The following is a 16,477-nucleotide window of genomic DNA, read 5'->3' as shown; positions in this document are numbered from 1 at the left end:
GCGGCGCTCGGCGCTCTCGGAGCGAGCGCGCTTTAAAGCGATCGCCAGCCAGCGCCGCTGTCACCCCGCGCACCGCCTGCTGCCCGGCTCCCGCCCCCTGCATCTGCGCCGTCGCCACCGAGCGATCCCGGAGCCTCCCCGCTCCGGGAATCTCCCGCCAGCCGCGCGGGTCCCCACGGCAGGAGCACGTGGAGCGGCCGCGGAGCCTGAGGGACAGCTGCAGCCCGCCTGCCCCCGCGGCGACATGGAAGGTGAGCTCCGCGCGCCTGCGCTGGGGTCTTTGAGAGGTGCGCTCTGAATCTCGGTTTTGCTTCTATTTATTTCTTTTTGTTGTTGTTGTTGTTGTTGTTAATTTAAATGCGTGTTGGTTCTCAGACACCCCCTCCCCCAACTTGGGAAAGTTCTCTTCAGTTTTATTTCTTAGGGGCTGTGAGGCCGATGGGTAGTATATATGGGTCACCTTAAATATTTAAAGGAAAAGCTTTCTTAAGACGTCCCTGAGTTTGGCCCCAAACCTGGGATGAAATTATCTTTTTCGGGGCCAGTTGGGGTCCACGGATTCAGTGTCTATAGGGATTAGGTTAATCTGAGTTGTGGTTACTTCTCTGTGAATTCTGTTTTAGGGGCACGGGGTACATTTTTAAATGATTGGCACTTATAGTTAGTTAGTTGGCTTGGAACTCAGTCTTCTATGTGAACTTTAAAAAAGAAAAGTCCCAAACAAAAATAAGGCTCACGTTAAGAATTTCATTTGAATTCATTTCGGAAGTTTATAGCTTGCTTCTCAGAAGCTGCGCAGTATGAACTTCCTTAAGATAAGTGCAATTTCACATTTTCAACAAGTGTTTCTAAAACTCTGACGATGGAAGTTGTGGCTCAACTTTGGCGGTGGGGAGAGGTGGTGTTTAGAAAATCCGAAGCTGAGCAGTGCATTCCTTTAAAAGAGACAGAGATGCTGATAACCAATTAAAGCGTTGCATCCCAGATATTTTCTTCATAATGAGCGAAGAATCTCTTTTAAAACACAAACCTTGATCTTTGGCCTCTTTAGTTCTAGGGTATGTGAAGCCATGAAATAATATTGGATAAAATGGGACACAGTTAAATATAGTAAGGCTTTTGTTTCACAATGCAGTTGAGGGCAACACAGCCCTGAATTCTCAGCTTGTACGTGGATATGATGGCTCAATGCCTTCTTCTTCTTCTTCTTCTTCTTCTTCTTCTTCTTCTTCTTCTTCTTCTTCTTCTTCTTCTTCTTCTTCTTTCTGCTTTGACTAATGTAAACATATTTTTTTTCTCTCTCAGTAAAATGGCAAATGCTACTGCAATGGACACAAACTTTTAAGTGTCCACTGTTGGATGATGCTTCAAACGTTTTCTCTTGTGAAAAAAAAAAGTCTATATGATTCTAATATTTTTAATGGTCAAGGTTTGAAAAAAACTTCAAAGTTTTTGACATTTAAATAATGAACTATGGAGTATAAATTTTTACATGTAAAAGTTTTCTCATCCAAAAACAGAGGGGAAAAAGTTAGGGTGGTGTATACTATGAAAAAATTTATTTTAAAAACAAGCCCCCATGCCTTATTACAAATAATCTCTTTCCTGAAGGTACTAGTCAGTTCTCCAACACCATTTCCCAGTCTTAATCATGCCATTTATTAAGAGTAATGTAAACCTAGCTGGGTGTGGTGGGGCACACTTTTAATCTCAGCACTCAGGAGGCAGAGGCAGGCAGATCCCTGTGAATTCGAGGCCAGCCTGGTCTACAAAGCAACTCCAGGATAGCCAAGGCTACACAGAGAAACCTTGTCTCCAAAAACAAAACAAGAATAATGTAAACCTACAACTGGAACATTTCTGTGCAGATGTTATTAGCCAATTAATTATTCAAGATGAAATACAGGCACTAAGTTGAATAATGTATTTTAGGACACGAGTGTCCTACCAGGCTTTGCAATAAGACCAATGAAGACTTCCTGAAGAAGAAAATAATGAAAACTTGTATATTTCAGCATTAGTAGACTATATGTGGGAAAATAGGTTATAGAATATGGCTTAGTGATTTAAAGAAGTTATACATTTAGATGACTAGATTAAAATGAGCGACACAAAGAAATAGGTGTCATACAGTGTATTTAATACGCAAGTTCACTGTTTAAAATAAAATAAAAAAGATTAATAATGTGAGTTTGGTTGTTTTAATGTTAGGCCCTTGAGGATAGAATAGTTGATGTAGTAAAATAACTAAAAATAATCTAGACTGATTAGACTCATCTGCTAATTTGAATTGTTTATTGAGACAATGCAGGGTTAGCCTTGAACTCCCCCATAGCCGAGGCTGGCCTTGAACAAATGGCAATCCTACTGCTTCAGCTTCCTGAGTGATGAGATTACAGGACATGCGCCAGCATGTTGGCTCATGTTTTTGATATTTAAAGTAAGATACTCTGTACTATTTTGATATTTGGCTTTACAGAGATTTGACCTGGATCCCATTTCTCTCTCACTGACATAGGAAGTAAAATGCTTTGTGTATTTTATTATATAAAATACTTTTGTTTCTACCTAAATTGGTGGTCAAAGTAACATACTACAGTTATTGTGAAATGCAAGACCACACTGTCATTCCTTCAGTAGATAAAAATCACTTTTTCATTCATTTATCTTTGCATTCATCAAGAGACCTTTTTTTTTTTTAAACTTTCTCTGTGTGAAGATGTCAGATGAAATAAACCCTTAAAATAGGGTTGTATCTTTTCATAAAAAAGTAATATTTCATGTAAGAATGAAGAGTTAGTCTATCAAATCCAAAGTTGTAACATTTATTTCATCGCAGTTTTAGATAGATAATCACTATCCCAAGGCGAGGTATCGCTAATGTTGCACGGCTCTATGACGCTGTGCTGACACAGCAACACCAGCTCTTCTATCCGGCACGGTTAGGAGATTCATAAGGATGGCTTTCAGAAGTGATGGTTGGCTTCTCACTTAATATAAAGCCTTCACTTTAACCACACAGAAAGATCGTTTTAAGTGTATGTTTTAAAAATTCATTTATCGTATGTGTATGCGTGCTTTTCCCCTGCATGTATGTATATGGATCACATGCATGCCTGGTGCCCATGATGCTCATGGGGGTCAGAAGAGGATGTAGGGTTCCCTAGAATGGGAGTTACAGGTGATTGTGGGCCACCATGGGGGGCGTGCTCGGAACAGAGCCAGGGTCCCCTGAAAGAGCAGCTGTGTCCTTCTTAACTGCTGAGACATCTTTCAGTCCCAACTGTGTGTGTAGTTTGTAGAGCTTCCTGCTTTATAAACAAGTTGCATAGCAGGGAGTTCTCCCAGTGCCCCCTGGGTCACGCTATAGAAGACTGGGCACTTTTTCTGTATTCATCCTCCTGGAAGAGTTTAAACAGCACAGAACCGAATGCTCCCCCGCACTAAACATTCCCTTAGTATGCAGCCTCTTTCCTGATGTTGGCTTCTGTCGCTAAGCTCAGTTTCTGGACTTTGTGGTAGCGATTTCTTTTGGTCTTATTTTTGAGTCCCTTTTCATGTTCCAGATGGTGGAAACGAACAGCGTCTTAGCATCTAGGTGGTGGTTTTCCTTGCTTGGCAGCATGAGTGTGTAGAGGTTAAAAATGTCAAGAGTTTTGAGCGGCCACAGCCCAAGAAATGTCGTGGGCTTTCTGGTAGGGTGCAATTTTAAAGACTCGTGTCTGCACTTTCTATAACTGAGTATTGCGTTTCACACGTCCATGTCTTTCCTAACACCTCAACCCACCCTTACCACTCGGATCTCAGCCTCCACTCAAGCGCCATTGTTGTGAAAGCTCTAACCTGCTAGGACCTCTCCCCACGGCCCTTTGGTTTGCACCCTAACCAGTGCCTCACTTCACCCTACTTTTGCCCAAGCCTTCTCCTTTCTGTCGATTCTTCTACTGTGGTGCATGAAGATTGTGTGTTGCTTTATCCTCCCTGTGGGCTTTAGGGTTTTTGTCGTTTGAAGAAGGTCTCAAGGTGTAACTTCAGTCAGCCTCAAATACACCATCCTCCTGTTGGAGCCTCTTGAGTTCTGCGATTTGCAAGTGGCCACAACACTCTGTGAGAGACTATTTTTAATCACTTGTTTATTTTTGTGCACGTGTGTGTGTGTGTGTGTGTGTGTGTGTGTGTGTGTGGTGTGAACCTGCCTGTGCTTGTATGTGGAGGCCAAAGGTTGGTGGCTGGTGTCCTCTGGGACTCGCCACCTTATTTTTGGAATAGGGTTTCTCACTGGACCTGAAGCTCAGTAATTCAGCTTGGCTGGTTGGCCAGAAAGCCCTGGGAGTCCGCTTGTCTCTGCTTCCACACTGCTGGGCTCGCTGGCACACACTGCCCCGCCTGGCTTTTCTATGTGTATGCTGGGATCCAGACTCAGGTCCTCTGGTCATCTCTCCCACTTTATGTTTGACTTTTGCATGCCCATCACCTGGTTTGCAGAAGGCTATCAGAAGAAAACAGCACTGAAAATAGTTTTTATTATGTTCATTTAAAGTTTTTATTAAATTTATTTGCATGTGTGGAGGTGGGGAGGGGGAAGAAACGCACGCATGCCCAGCACACATGTAGAGGTCAGAGGCCAGGTTGTGGAAGTAGGTTCTCTCCTGCCACCATGTAGCAGTTATAGCATGTCTGATATTACACCTCTGGTCCCCAGCGCTACATACCTTCCTGTGTTGTGCAGGGCTCCCATCTCAGTGCTGTGGGTGTCATGCTCTAACGGTCAGGCTTTGAGAAGTGCATGGACCAACAGTTTGCAAGAAGCATGTGTCTAAATCAGTCCTGTGCAGCAGAGTCAAGGGAGCCAGGAACAGAAACTGTTCCTAACCAGAAAAACAAAACAAAACAAAACACAGCATTTCTTAAGCTTTCCTAACTCATAACACCTTTTCACCTGAGAAAATTTTATGTATGTATAGATAATTATATAAAATAAATATACCCATCAGACACTGGATGGCAATAAATCACAAATAAATTTGCTTTAAAATAGTTGTTTAGCATACATACAATTTTGTCATTTATGAAGACAATGTTAAAATTTTCATATTAATGAAATGATGTCATTGTTTTTGTAGAGGAATTAAATCTTATACCAGGTGTAGTGGCTAATGCCTTTAATCTCAGTGCTCGAGAGTCAGAGACAGGTAGATCTCTGTGAGTTCGAGGCCAACCAGGTCTACAAAGCAAGTCCAGGACAGCCAGGGCTCTGTTACATAGAGAAAACCTGTCTTGAAAAACAAAACAAAATGAATAAGAATAAGGGGGCTGAGAGATGGCTCAGTGGTCAAGAGCACTGGTTGTTCTTTCAGAGAATCCAGGTTCAATCCCAGCACCCACATGACAGCTCACACCTGTCTGTAACTCCAGGATCTGAACACTGACATAAAATAAAAATAAATAAATAAGTTTAAAAAGGCATAACAATCTTGATCAAGTATTTAATATGGCAGGACAGAGTATTGTCAATGTTTTTCAGACTTGAGCAATATTTTTTGTTTGTTTTTTTGATTTTCACGATATGGCTTCTTTGTATAGCCTTGGCTGTCCTGGACTCGCTTTGTAGACCAGGCTGGCCTCAAACTCACAGCTATCTGCCTGCCTCTGCCTCCCAGGGTTTCAGGATTATAGGCGCACGCCAGGTGACATTTTTATTTTATTTTTATTTTATAGTCGTCAATACTGAGAACACTGCTTCATGTAAACGTGTGGAACAAAATGGTTAATGTGTGCTTATGGCCGTTTCAGAAATGTTATTGCCTAATCCTAAGCCAAAATTCACTTGATGGTTGAATTCAGCAACTCATACAGCAATTTTATAAGTTTTTTAAAAAATCCTCTTTTGTTATTGTTGTTGTCTGTTTGTGCTGTATGTGTATGCGTATGTGAGTGCAGTGCCTGTGGGGGCAGAAGAGGGCATGAGATCCACCGAAGCTGGACTTAGAGGAGGTTGTAAGTCACCTTATGTGGGTGCTGGAATCTAATGAACTTGTATCGTCTGTGAGAGCAGTAAGAGCTCTTAGTTGCTGAAGCCATCCAACCCTCAAATGGCAAACAACAACAACAACAACAACAACAACAACAACAACAAAATACATTCTAATCCAATTGATCCAAAGATACACTAATTTGCTACTTACATGCTAAGGAATGACGGTAGGCAAATATTAAAAGTCTTTATTTCCCACAGTTAAACCACTATATTCCCATAGAATGAGAAAACTGTGTATAGTTAAAAAAAAAAAAAGGTCAGGCGGTGGTGGCACACACTTTCAATCTCAGCACTTGAGAGGCAGAGACAGGCAGATCTCTGTGAGTCCGAGGTCAGCCTGGTCTACCGAGCAAGTTCCAGGACAGCCGGGACTACACACGGAGAAACCTTGTCTAGAAACCTGCGCGGCCCCCAGAAGACAAACCCACCTTGCTGCTGCAATTCATAGTAGACAATAGACTCCGGTTGGACCCAGGGTGTTTTGGGATTGGCGTGGATTGGCATTTGTGGCTTTCTGGTATATACAATGCCAAGTGCCATGTGGTACGTATGTGTAAAACCAAGGCTGCCTTGAGATTGATCGCATGATGAAACATGGCTGCCCTGCCACAAACACCTAGAATTCATTACACTTCCACTGTGGCTTAATCTCTGGTCATTACACACTCAGCATGGCTTTGTTGTTGCCAAGGTTTTTGTTTGTTTGTTTGTTTGTTTGTTTTTGTTTTTGTTTTTGTTTTTTGAGACAGGTTTTCTCTGTGTAGCCTTGGCTGTCCTAGACTCGCTTTGTAGACCAGGCTGGCCTCGAACTCACAGTGATCCACCTGCCTCTGCCTCCCGAGTGCTGGGATTAAAGGCGCCACCACGTCCGGTGTTGCCAAGTTCCTAGGAACCCCTACACTGAGTTATGTGACCCACGGTTTAAAAACCCATAGTGTGAGGTGGCTCCTGCTTTGTAAATCGTTGCATGCGGACAGAGGTGTTTTGGACTGTCCTAGCAAAAACCCACATCTGTATGCTACGATTTATTTTATCTTATGCGTATGAGTGTTTGGCCTGCATGAATGTCTGCACCACATTTGTGACTGTCTGCTGCTTGTAAGGGCCAGAAAGGAGTATGAGATGCCCCGGAACTGGAGTTACAGATGAGTGTGAGCCACCATGTTGACAACGGGAGCCCAGGGCCTCTGAAAGAACAACCAAGCTCTTGACCTCTTAGTCTTCCCTCTCCCTCTCCCTCTCCCCATCCCTCCCCCTCCCCCCTCCTTCTTTGAGGTATGGTCTCACATAAGCTGCTCTGGCTTTGAACTGTCAGTAACTGAAGACAGCCTCGACCTTCTGATCCTACTGCCTCTACCTCCCCGGGACTACAAGTGTGCGCGCCATGCCAGGTCTACCCGGTTCTGGGATGGATGGAGTCCAGGGCTCACGCATACCAGGCAAGCACCCTGCCAACTAGCTCCATCTTCAGGCTGCTTGCTATTATCAAAATAAACAATTCTCTGAATAAACGAGACTGTATCTGTGCATAGACGAGAGGATTAGGACCACATTTTAACAGTTTCATACATTCTAGGCATGAAGTTAGGAAGCCGATCAGCAAGAATTCAGTATAAAAATCAACCCTTTGAGGCTGGAGATGACGCTCAAGTGCACATGCACACATACAAATAAAAATAAAATAAAAATTTCTTTCTTTTTTTTTTTTTTTTGGTTTTTCGAGACAGGGTCTCTCTGTGTAGCCTTGGCCGTCCTGGACTCACTTTGTAGACCAGGCTGGCCTCGAACTCACAGCGATCCGCCTGCCTCTGCCTCCCGAGTGCTGGGATTAAAGGCGTGCGCCACCACGCCCGACTCATAAAATTTTCTTAAAAAACAAAAAATAAAACAGTGTAGTGGCACACACCTTTAATCCCAGCACTTGGGAGGCAGAGGCAGGTGGATCTCTGTGAGTTGGAGGCCAGCCGGGTCTACAAAGCAAGTCCAGGGCAGCCAGGGCTACACAGAGAAACCCTGTCTCAAAAAAAACCAAACCAAACCAACCAACCAAACAAACAAACAGAAACAACAACAACAACAACCAAAAACCCACTTGCATTTGAAAATATAGGCAGCTGCTTTGACTCTTTGTAAGTTATAATACATATAAAACATAATACATGATACTTTGTGTTATGATTCATAGATGTAAAGGTTTAAGTGGAATAAATCTTACTCCTCAAACTTGAATTAGGAGGGCAGGAGACCAGAATATACAATCAAGTACACAGCATCTAAGCACGCCAAGCCAGCAGCATAGCATGCACAGCTCACCGGAAAGAATTTGTATTTCTCAGAGGACTTCACAAATAGCTGTTGTAACCATCAGTGACCTAATACGGTCCTGAGTACCTCTAATCAGTTAAAACTTTAACGTAGGATAGATGCGCAAGAAATATAATAGGTCAAATAATAACTGATATATAATTAATAGAACTCAGGTTGTGTGTGTGTGTGTGTGTGTGTGTGTGTGTGTGTGTGTATGGTTGTTTTGCTTTGAGACGAGGTCTCATAAAGCCCAGGCTGGCTTCAGAGTTGCTATGTCAGCCAGGCATGGTGGCGCATGCCTTTAGTGCCAGCACTCAGGAAGGCAGAGGCAGGCGGATCGCTGTGGGTTGGAGGCCAGCCTGGTCTACAAAGCAAGTACAGGACAGCCAAGACTACACAGAAACATTGTTTCTAAAAACAAAAAGGAAAACCAACCAAACAGAAAAAAATTCAAACTTGTTACATCTCTAGTTGGTCTCAAGCTCCTGATCTTTCTGTTTCTGGCCCCCCAAAACCCTTGGAATTACAGGGGTGTGCTGCCATACCTGGCTTTAGATTTTTATGAGGCCTCAGATCCCCCGAAATTGGAGTTATAGAAGCAGGGGCTGAGAACCAAAGGCAGATCCACTGGAAGAGCAGCAAATTCTCTTAACTGCTGAGCCGTCTCTCCAGCCCTCAAATTTCTTTTTTTCTTTTTCTTTTCTTTCTTTCTTTCTTTCTTTCTTTCTTTCTTTCTTTCTTTCTTTTTTTTTTTTTTTGGACGAGGGTCCCATTGTGTAGTCCAGACTGGTTTGAGCTTGATCCTCCCGCCCCATCTCTCAGGCTCTGGGGTTACAGGTATGTGCCCGAGGACCTACAGATGGCTCCTCTGACGACTCTCCGTGTCACAGGACACCAAGAATTAGCGTTAGACAGTGTGTTTTCTCCAGCGGTGTTTCCTGCCTTCTGATGTTGCCACTCCGGACCGCTAGTGTTCCCAGAACACACACGGTCTTTCCTTCCTACCTATTTTTCTACTGCTTTTCTCACAACTCGACAAGTTCAAAACGAACCCATTCCCCTTGTCGCTCACACCAAGACCAGCTCTCCCGTATTTCCCAACGCGGTGAATAGCACCCCAATCATGCCAGTGGGGCTCCTCGTCCATCCGTTAGGGTACCCCTCGAATGCTCTCTCCGAGGAAGCCGCGCCTCATCCCAGGATTCTCTTCCTTTGTTCAAAGTCTAATTACCTCCAGGCTCTCACTCCATTTTATGTTTAAATATAAAGTGGGTTTTTTTGCACAGTTAGAGTACACCCTGGTTTGTCTAGGGCTGTAACTACCGCGTTCACTGGGAGAGGATCTTTTTTTGGTCCAGCTCACAACAAACACTTTTACCACTGTCAGTGTGCCTGTATCCTCTTTCACAGCAATCCGACAGATACATCGGTGGCTTTATCCCTCTGGTTTCTAGAATTATGGTGCCACTGCATTTACATTTTGAAATACAGATTGTGTATTAATTTATTTTACATTACAGTCAGGGCTTCTTTTCTTTTCTTTTTCTTTCTTTCTTTCTTTTTTTTTTTTAAGGAAACTTATCTGTTGGAGGGTAATATTTAACCACAATAGTAAAAAAGATAAAGCTATTTTTCTGAAGGAGGTCTTCATTGGAGTGATTGACCAAAAACAAAACAAAAAGACCCTTCAGATCTTTACAACATCATGGGAGACCATCCGGCCACAGTGTAAATAAGATAATGTGTATGAAACCAGCTTAATTAATAATAGACACAGAGCCCGGCTTGGTGGCGCACACCTTTAATCCCAGTAACTGGGAGGCAGGGGCTGTCTGATTGCTGTGAGTTTGAGGCTAGCCTGGTCTACAAAGTGAGTCTAGGACAGCCAAGGCTATACAAAGAAACCCTGTCTCAAAGAAGAAAAAACAGAAGAAAAAAAAAAAAAGACACAGAAGCCAGAGAGTGCATGCCTTTAATCTCAGCACATGAGAGGCAGAGGCAGGCAGATCTCTGAGTTTGAGGCCAGCCTGGTCTACCAAGTGAGTTCCAGGACAGACAAGGCTACACAGGGAAACCCTGTCTTAATACCCTCGCACCCCCAGGAATAGACATAGCCTCAGAGCCCAGCTAAGGTTTGGGCTAGTTCACAGATCCTTTGCAAGGATTCTTGAGAGCTTTGCAGATAATCTTGGTTGCAGACTGTCTTCAGTTACTCTTCTCCTGTTTTGATGAAATACTGCAACCCAGGCAACTTAAAAAAAGAACGCGGTTTAATAGTTTTGGAGGTTAGAGTTCATGCTGGCTGAGCAAAGGGACACCTGAGAGCTCACATCTCGGTCCACAGCCACGAGCAGAAAGAGAGTGAGGTGAGAGTGGTGGGATTCTTTTAAAATCTCAAAGCGCCTCCCCCACCCCCCTTGACACACCTTTCCTAGCAGGGGCCACACCTCCTAATCCTTCCCAAACAGTTCTGCCAACTGGAACCCAACTATTCAAACATAGGAGCCGATGGTGGCTGTTCCCACTCAAGCCCTCCCGTACCCCAAGAGCATCCTCAGCAGTTGTATCACTGAGAATTGTTGCAAGTACAGCCGAGTCAGGACCTTCACCCAGGTCCCTGGAAAAATCTTTGTGCATGTTCAAGTCTGACAAACTTTGCTCTTGATTGAACTGACATCAGCAAAACCTATCACTACTTCCCACCAAAAAAGGGTTTAAAAAAATATTATACATGGATTTAGCATATTTCTTGTTTAAATGTTGGTTTTACTTTCATAAATTATTTATATTTGTTTTATGTGCATTGGTGTTTTGCCTGCATGTCCGTGTGAGGGTGTCAGATCCCATGGAACTGGATTACAGACCGTTGTAAGATGCCATGTGCGGGCTGGGAATTGACCCTGGTCCTCTGGAAGAGCAGCCAATGTCTAGTGAAGGTGGAAGGAGAGAATCAGTTCCTCAAAGTTGTCCTTTGATCTCGACATGCATCTTGCAGCCTGTGCAACCACCAACATGCACACACACAATAATAACGTTTGTTTTGAGACGAGGTTTCTCTGTGTAGCCCTGGCTGCCCTGGAAATTACTGTGGAGACCAGGCTAGCCTAGAACTCACAGAGATCCTATTGCCTCTACCTCACAAGTGCTGGGATTAAAGGCATGAGCCACTACAGCTTGGCTAGATTTAAAAAAAAAATATGCATTGAATTGAAGCCAGGCATGGTGGTACATGGCAGAGACAGGCGAATTTCTATGAGTTTGAGGCCAGCCTGATCTACAGTGAGTCCAGGACAGCCAAGACTACACAAAGAAACTCAATCTCCAAAAACCAAAAAAAAAAAAAAAAAAAAAAAAAGGAAACTGTCATCTTTTGGGCTGGGTATAGAATCTGCTTAGCATATGCAAGGCATTAGGTTCAACCCCCAGTCTTGCAAAAATAAAACAAAACGGAGGAAAATGTTATGAAATTGTCATCTCTCATAATGCACTGGAGATCTGTCTTTAATATTTAGAGGGAAAAAAACAAACTGAGACTGCTGATGTAGCTGCGAATCATTAACAAGAGAAAGCTGCTAGTTGAGCGTGGTGGTGCACGCCTGTAATCCCAGCACTCTGGAGGCAGAGGCAGGTGGATCGCTGTGAGTTCCAGGCCAGCCTGGTCTACAAAGCGAGTCTAGGACAGCCAAGGGCTACACAGAGAAACCCTATCTCAGGGAAAGAGAGAAAGAGAGAGAAAACTGTTGTAGAAAGAAATATCCTTTCAGCCGGGCATGGTGGCGCACGCCTTTAATCCCAGCACTTGGGAGGCAGAGGCAGGTGGATCGCTGTGAGTTCGAGGCCAGCCTGGTCTACAAAGTGAGTCTAGGACAGCCAAGGCTACACAGAGAAACCTTGTCTCGAAAAACCAAAAAAAAAAAAAAAAAAAAAAAAAAGAAATATCCTTTCATGCTATTACCCAGTGTATCCAGTGTATTCATCATCTGTCTCAGTAACAGACTAATATTGACCTTTATAAAACTTACTATTTAAGAAGAGGCAAAGTGTTAGCCGGGTGTGGTGGCGCACGCCTTTAATCCCAGCACTTGGGAGGCAGAGACAGGTGGATTCCTGTGAGTTCGAGGCTAGCTGCTCTACAAAGCGAGTTCAGGATAGCCAAGGCTACACAGGGACATCCTGTTTTGAAAAAGAAGAAGAAGAAGAAGAAGAAGAAGAAGAAGAAGAAGAAGAAGAAGAAGAAGAGGCAAAGTGTTGTTAAGAAGAGAAAATTACAGTCAGGACTAGAGATGGCTCAGTGGTTAAGAGTTCATGCTGCTCTGCCAGGGGACCAAAGTTTGGCTCCCAGTACCCACATGGAATAGCTCCCAACCTCATGTAACTCAACTCCAGGAGACCCAATGCCCTTTTCTGGACTCTCTGGGCACCTATGCCTGCTTATACCCATGCAGGCATGTGCTCGCACATACACATGCGTGCATGCACACACATGTACACCAATATGGGTTCGAGGGATTGAACTTGGGTTGCCAAGCTTGGTAACATGTTCCTTTTCTTTCTGAGTCATCTTAATACCTGGGAAAAACATCTATGTGGCTTGGTTCAGGCTGCTTAAACGTCACGTTGAAGCTACTAATGTTAAGGTAGTTTAAAATCTCCCTTCTCTCTTTGGAGCTGAACTCAGTTACCTTTGGTGCTGTTTACATCACACCCAGGGCATCTGGAAAGTCTTGCAACTGATTTAAATGCCATTGTCAGAGAGTTGAAAAGGTTTTGGGACCAGGACTCTTTGTCTCTAGACCATCAGCCCCAAAATGACTTTGTTGTATGTAACTAAAAGACGCTGCGCTGCCACAAGACGGTTGCTCGCTCGTGAAGCCTTTGAACTGGTTTTCCTTCTTTGCTTCCTTTAAGAATTCTCCCAGCACACAGTTGAAAGTTTCACAGCTAGCTACTTTTTTTTTTAACAAATAAAGAAAAAGAAAAAAACCACTCTCAAACTCACAAAAAAGTTGCAGTATCGTGCAAAAAAAAAAAGTTTTGTTTTTTTTTCCGGTAAATTTAAACCTAAGTTACTGACTTGATCCCTATCACTGAGCACTTTAAAGTATATGTCCTATCTCCAGCATAACCACAGTACAGCCATCGAAACCAGGAAGTGAACATTGGTAAATTACTACTGATTTATCCTCTGCCCCATCGGTGTTCTGATTGTAACTCTTTTTTTTTTTTTTTTTAGACAGGGTTTCTCTGTGTAGCCTTGGCTGTCCTGGACTCCCTTGGTAGACCAGGCTGGCCTCGAACTCGCAGCGATCCGCCTGCCTCTGATTCCCGAGTGCTGGGATTAAAGGCGTGCGCCACCACACCCGGCTCTGATTGTAACTCTTGTCCCCACAAGAGGATTTACTTCAGAGCACGTGCTGTTGTTCCCTGTCACGTCTCTTTGAGCAGCTCCTCAAGATGTCCTGGCTTTGACACCTCCAGGATCCCGAGCCAGTTACTTTGTAAAAACCCTCTCTCAGTTAGGTTGATCTCTTGTGGCATGGTTCATGTTCGGCAGAGATGTCGCAACGGTCAGGGCTGTGTTCTGCTCATTGTTAAAGGGCACAACCATAGATGATGATTGCGGGGGACTTCAGTTGTCACCTCGTCACCCGGGCTTTGCTATCCTTTCACCTCTATAAATCATAAGTATTGAAAAGACGTACTTTGGGGCGGGGGGGGGGGGGACTGAAGAGATGAAGAGATGGCTTAATGTCGATAGCACTTGCTGCTCTCCCAGAAAAACCTGAGTTCAGTTCCCAGCACCCATGTTAGGTGGCTTCTAACCACCTGTAACTCCAGCTCCAGGGGATCAGACACCCTCTTCTGGCCACCTCTGGCGTTGATCCCCACCACCCCCAAACAGGGACTCCACTAACACACACAGACACACACCCAAACATGAATCAATTACATAAATCGTTAAGTACTTTGAAACGATATAAATAACCTATTTATCATCAGACTTACTTTAAAAAAAAACTTTTTAAAAGATTTATTTTATTTTATGTGTACGAGTGTTTTGCCTGCAGGAGGATATATGCATAACGCGCATGCCTGTTCCTTCAGGAGTTCGAAAGGAGGCAACTGGACTAGAGTCGCGGATGGGCTGTGAGGCGCAGAAAAAAATGTCCCCAGCTCATCTCATTCTTTCCACGTTGTCAGTTGTTTCTCCGAGAAGTCTGGCTCCTTTAAGAGGAGAATGATCTTTGGATGCTCTGTCAGGAGGCTGGGCGCTGACTGTGCTTCTTTCTGTCTGTCTCCAGATGATAAGAACAAAGAGGGCTATGTCGGCCTGGGGGGCTCATGTGCGTACATTGGTGTTTGTGTTTTGTATCTCTTTAGATACAGTAGGAGCGAAGGGTTTGTGCCCGTGCCTCAGTTCCAACCCAATGGGCTTACATACTCAGTATCAGTGCATTCCTTTTGAGGTTAGAACCCGCGTCCTTGCATACTTGGGGCAAGAGCTCTTCCACTGAGTTTATCCAGGGCATGGTTTTCTGATAAATATCACCAAGACCTATTTAAAGGTTCAGGGGAAACTGGGCGTTTTGTGTTCCGGTCACCAAACCGAAGGCTGTCTTGCTGTATGTAACTAAGGGATGTTCGTTCTATGTGACAGTTGCTCATGAAACCTTTGAACCTGCTCTGTGTTCCCCCTCCCTCTGCTGAGAATCGTCAGCGTGCAGGTGAAAGTTTCACAGCTGTCTGTTGCTAGCATCTAGTGGCTAATATAGTAAACTTTCTCAGTTAGAATAGAATGTAAATAGAGTAGCATTTTTTTTTCAAACTAAAACTGGAATATAACCTGATTGCTGTCCGTGCTATAAAATATGAAATTGTATTCTCCTGAACAGTTTTGTGTTAAATTATTACCATGAGTTGGGTGGTAGTGGCACATGCCTTTAATCCCAGCACTCGGAAGGCAGAGGCAGGTGGATCACTGTGAGTTCGAGGCCAGCCTGGTCTACAAAGTGAGTCCAGGACAGCTGAGGATACACATAGAAATCTTGTCTCAAAAAACCAAAAAAAAAAAAAAAAAAAAAAAAAAGCCGGGCGTGGTGGCGCACGCCTTTAATCCCAGCACTCGGGAGGCAGAGGCAGGCGGATCGCTGTGAGTTCGAGGCCAGCCTGGTCTACAAAGGGAGTCCAGGACAGCCAAGACTACATAGAGAAATCCTGTCTCGAAAAACAAACAAACAAACAGACAAACAAAAATATTACCATGAAAGCAGATCTAAAATTTTTTCAGCTATAGAGGAGTTACCAAACCATTATTTCCAGAGAAAACAAATTACAGATTCTGGACAAAATATAATTTTAAAAATTATATAACCTGAAGACCTTAGAAACAGCCCGTATTGTGGGTTTTTTGCAGCCTCCATTTTCAACATCAAAATTACTAAAGCTTGAATATAAAGTCTACAGTCTTAGTTACAACAACAACAATAACAACAAAAACCATAAGCAACCATAAATAGTGGGGAACCCTGGTATGAAAAAAGCCAAAAAGGAAGTATGAATTCTCTGGTTGATTCTTGAAGTGTGTGTGTGTGTGTGTGTGTGTGTGTGTGTGTGTGTGTGTGTGTGCGCGCATATATATGCATTTAAATTCTACTCTATCTGAAGCTAAAATATGAAATTTGTTTCTTCAGGGTGACCAACTCATTCAGGTATCCTTGGAATTACAAAATGTCTATGGAACCTTTGGTCACTCTGGCTGCTGCTCCTCACAGGTGAACCAAAATTAGAACTTTATCCCCAGATAAGTTAAAGACATGTGGGCTGGAGAGATGGCTCAGTGGTTAAGAGCGCTGCCTGCTCTTCCAAAGGTCTTGAGTTCAATTCCCAGCAACTACATGGTGGCTCACAACCATCTGTAATGTGATCTGGCCTACAGTTGTGTGTACATGCAGGAAGAACACTCAATACATAACAATAATAAAAAAAAGTTAAAGACATGTTTTATAGAGTGAAAACAGACACACACACAAACACACACACATATGTATCTGTATATACATGCATACATACATATTAGAGAAATGTAAGCAAATTTAGAATTTCTGCAATGTATCATTTATTTTATTTGTTTTG

At 43.5% G+C, this 16,477-nt stretch overlaps 1 protein-coding gene across 3 annotated transcripts in view; it reads left to right on the top strand.

The window, feature by feature from the left end:
- Positions 1-16,477, top strand: part of IKZF3 (IKAROS family zinc finger 3) — an 84,344-nt gene continuing 67,867 nt past the window's right edge. For 2 of the 3 annotated variants that reach the window (XM_084751113.1, XM_084751112.1), the window contains exon 1: positions 1-287. In XM_084751113.1, the coding sequence (XP_084607239.1) occupies positions 245-287 (43 nt within the window). In that variant the 5' untranslated portion in view covers positions 1-244. The remainder of the gene's footprint in view (positions 288-16,477) is intronic. The other variant, XM_084751114.1, reaches the window with a different exon arrangement.

This window comes from Acomys minous, assembly GCF_964271855.1.
Source record: "Acomys minous genome assembly, chromosome: 12".
NCBI lineage: Eukaryota > Metazoa > Chordata > Mammalia > Rodentia > Muridae > Acomys > Acomys minous.
This window is presented reverse-complemented; position numbering and strand designations above follow the sequence as displayed.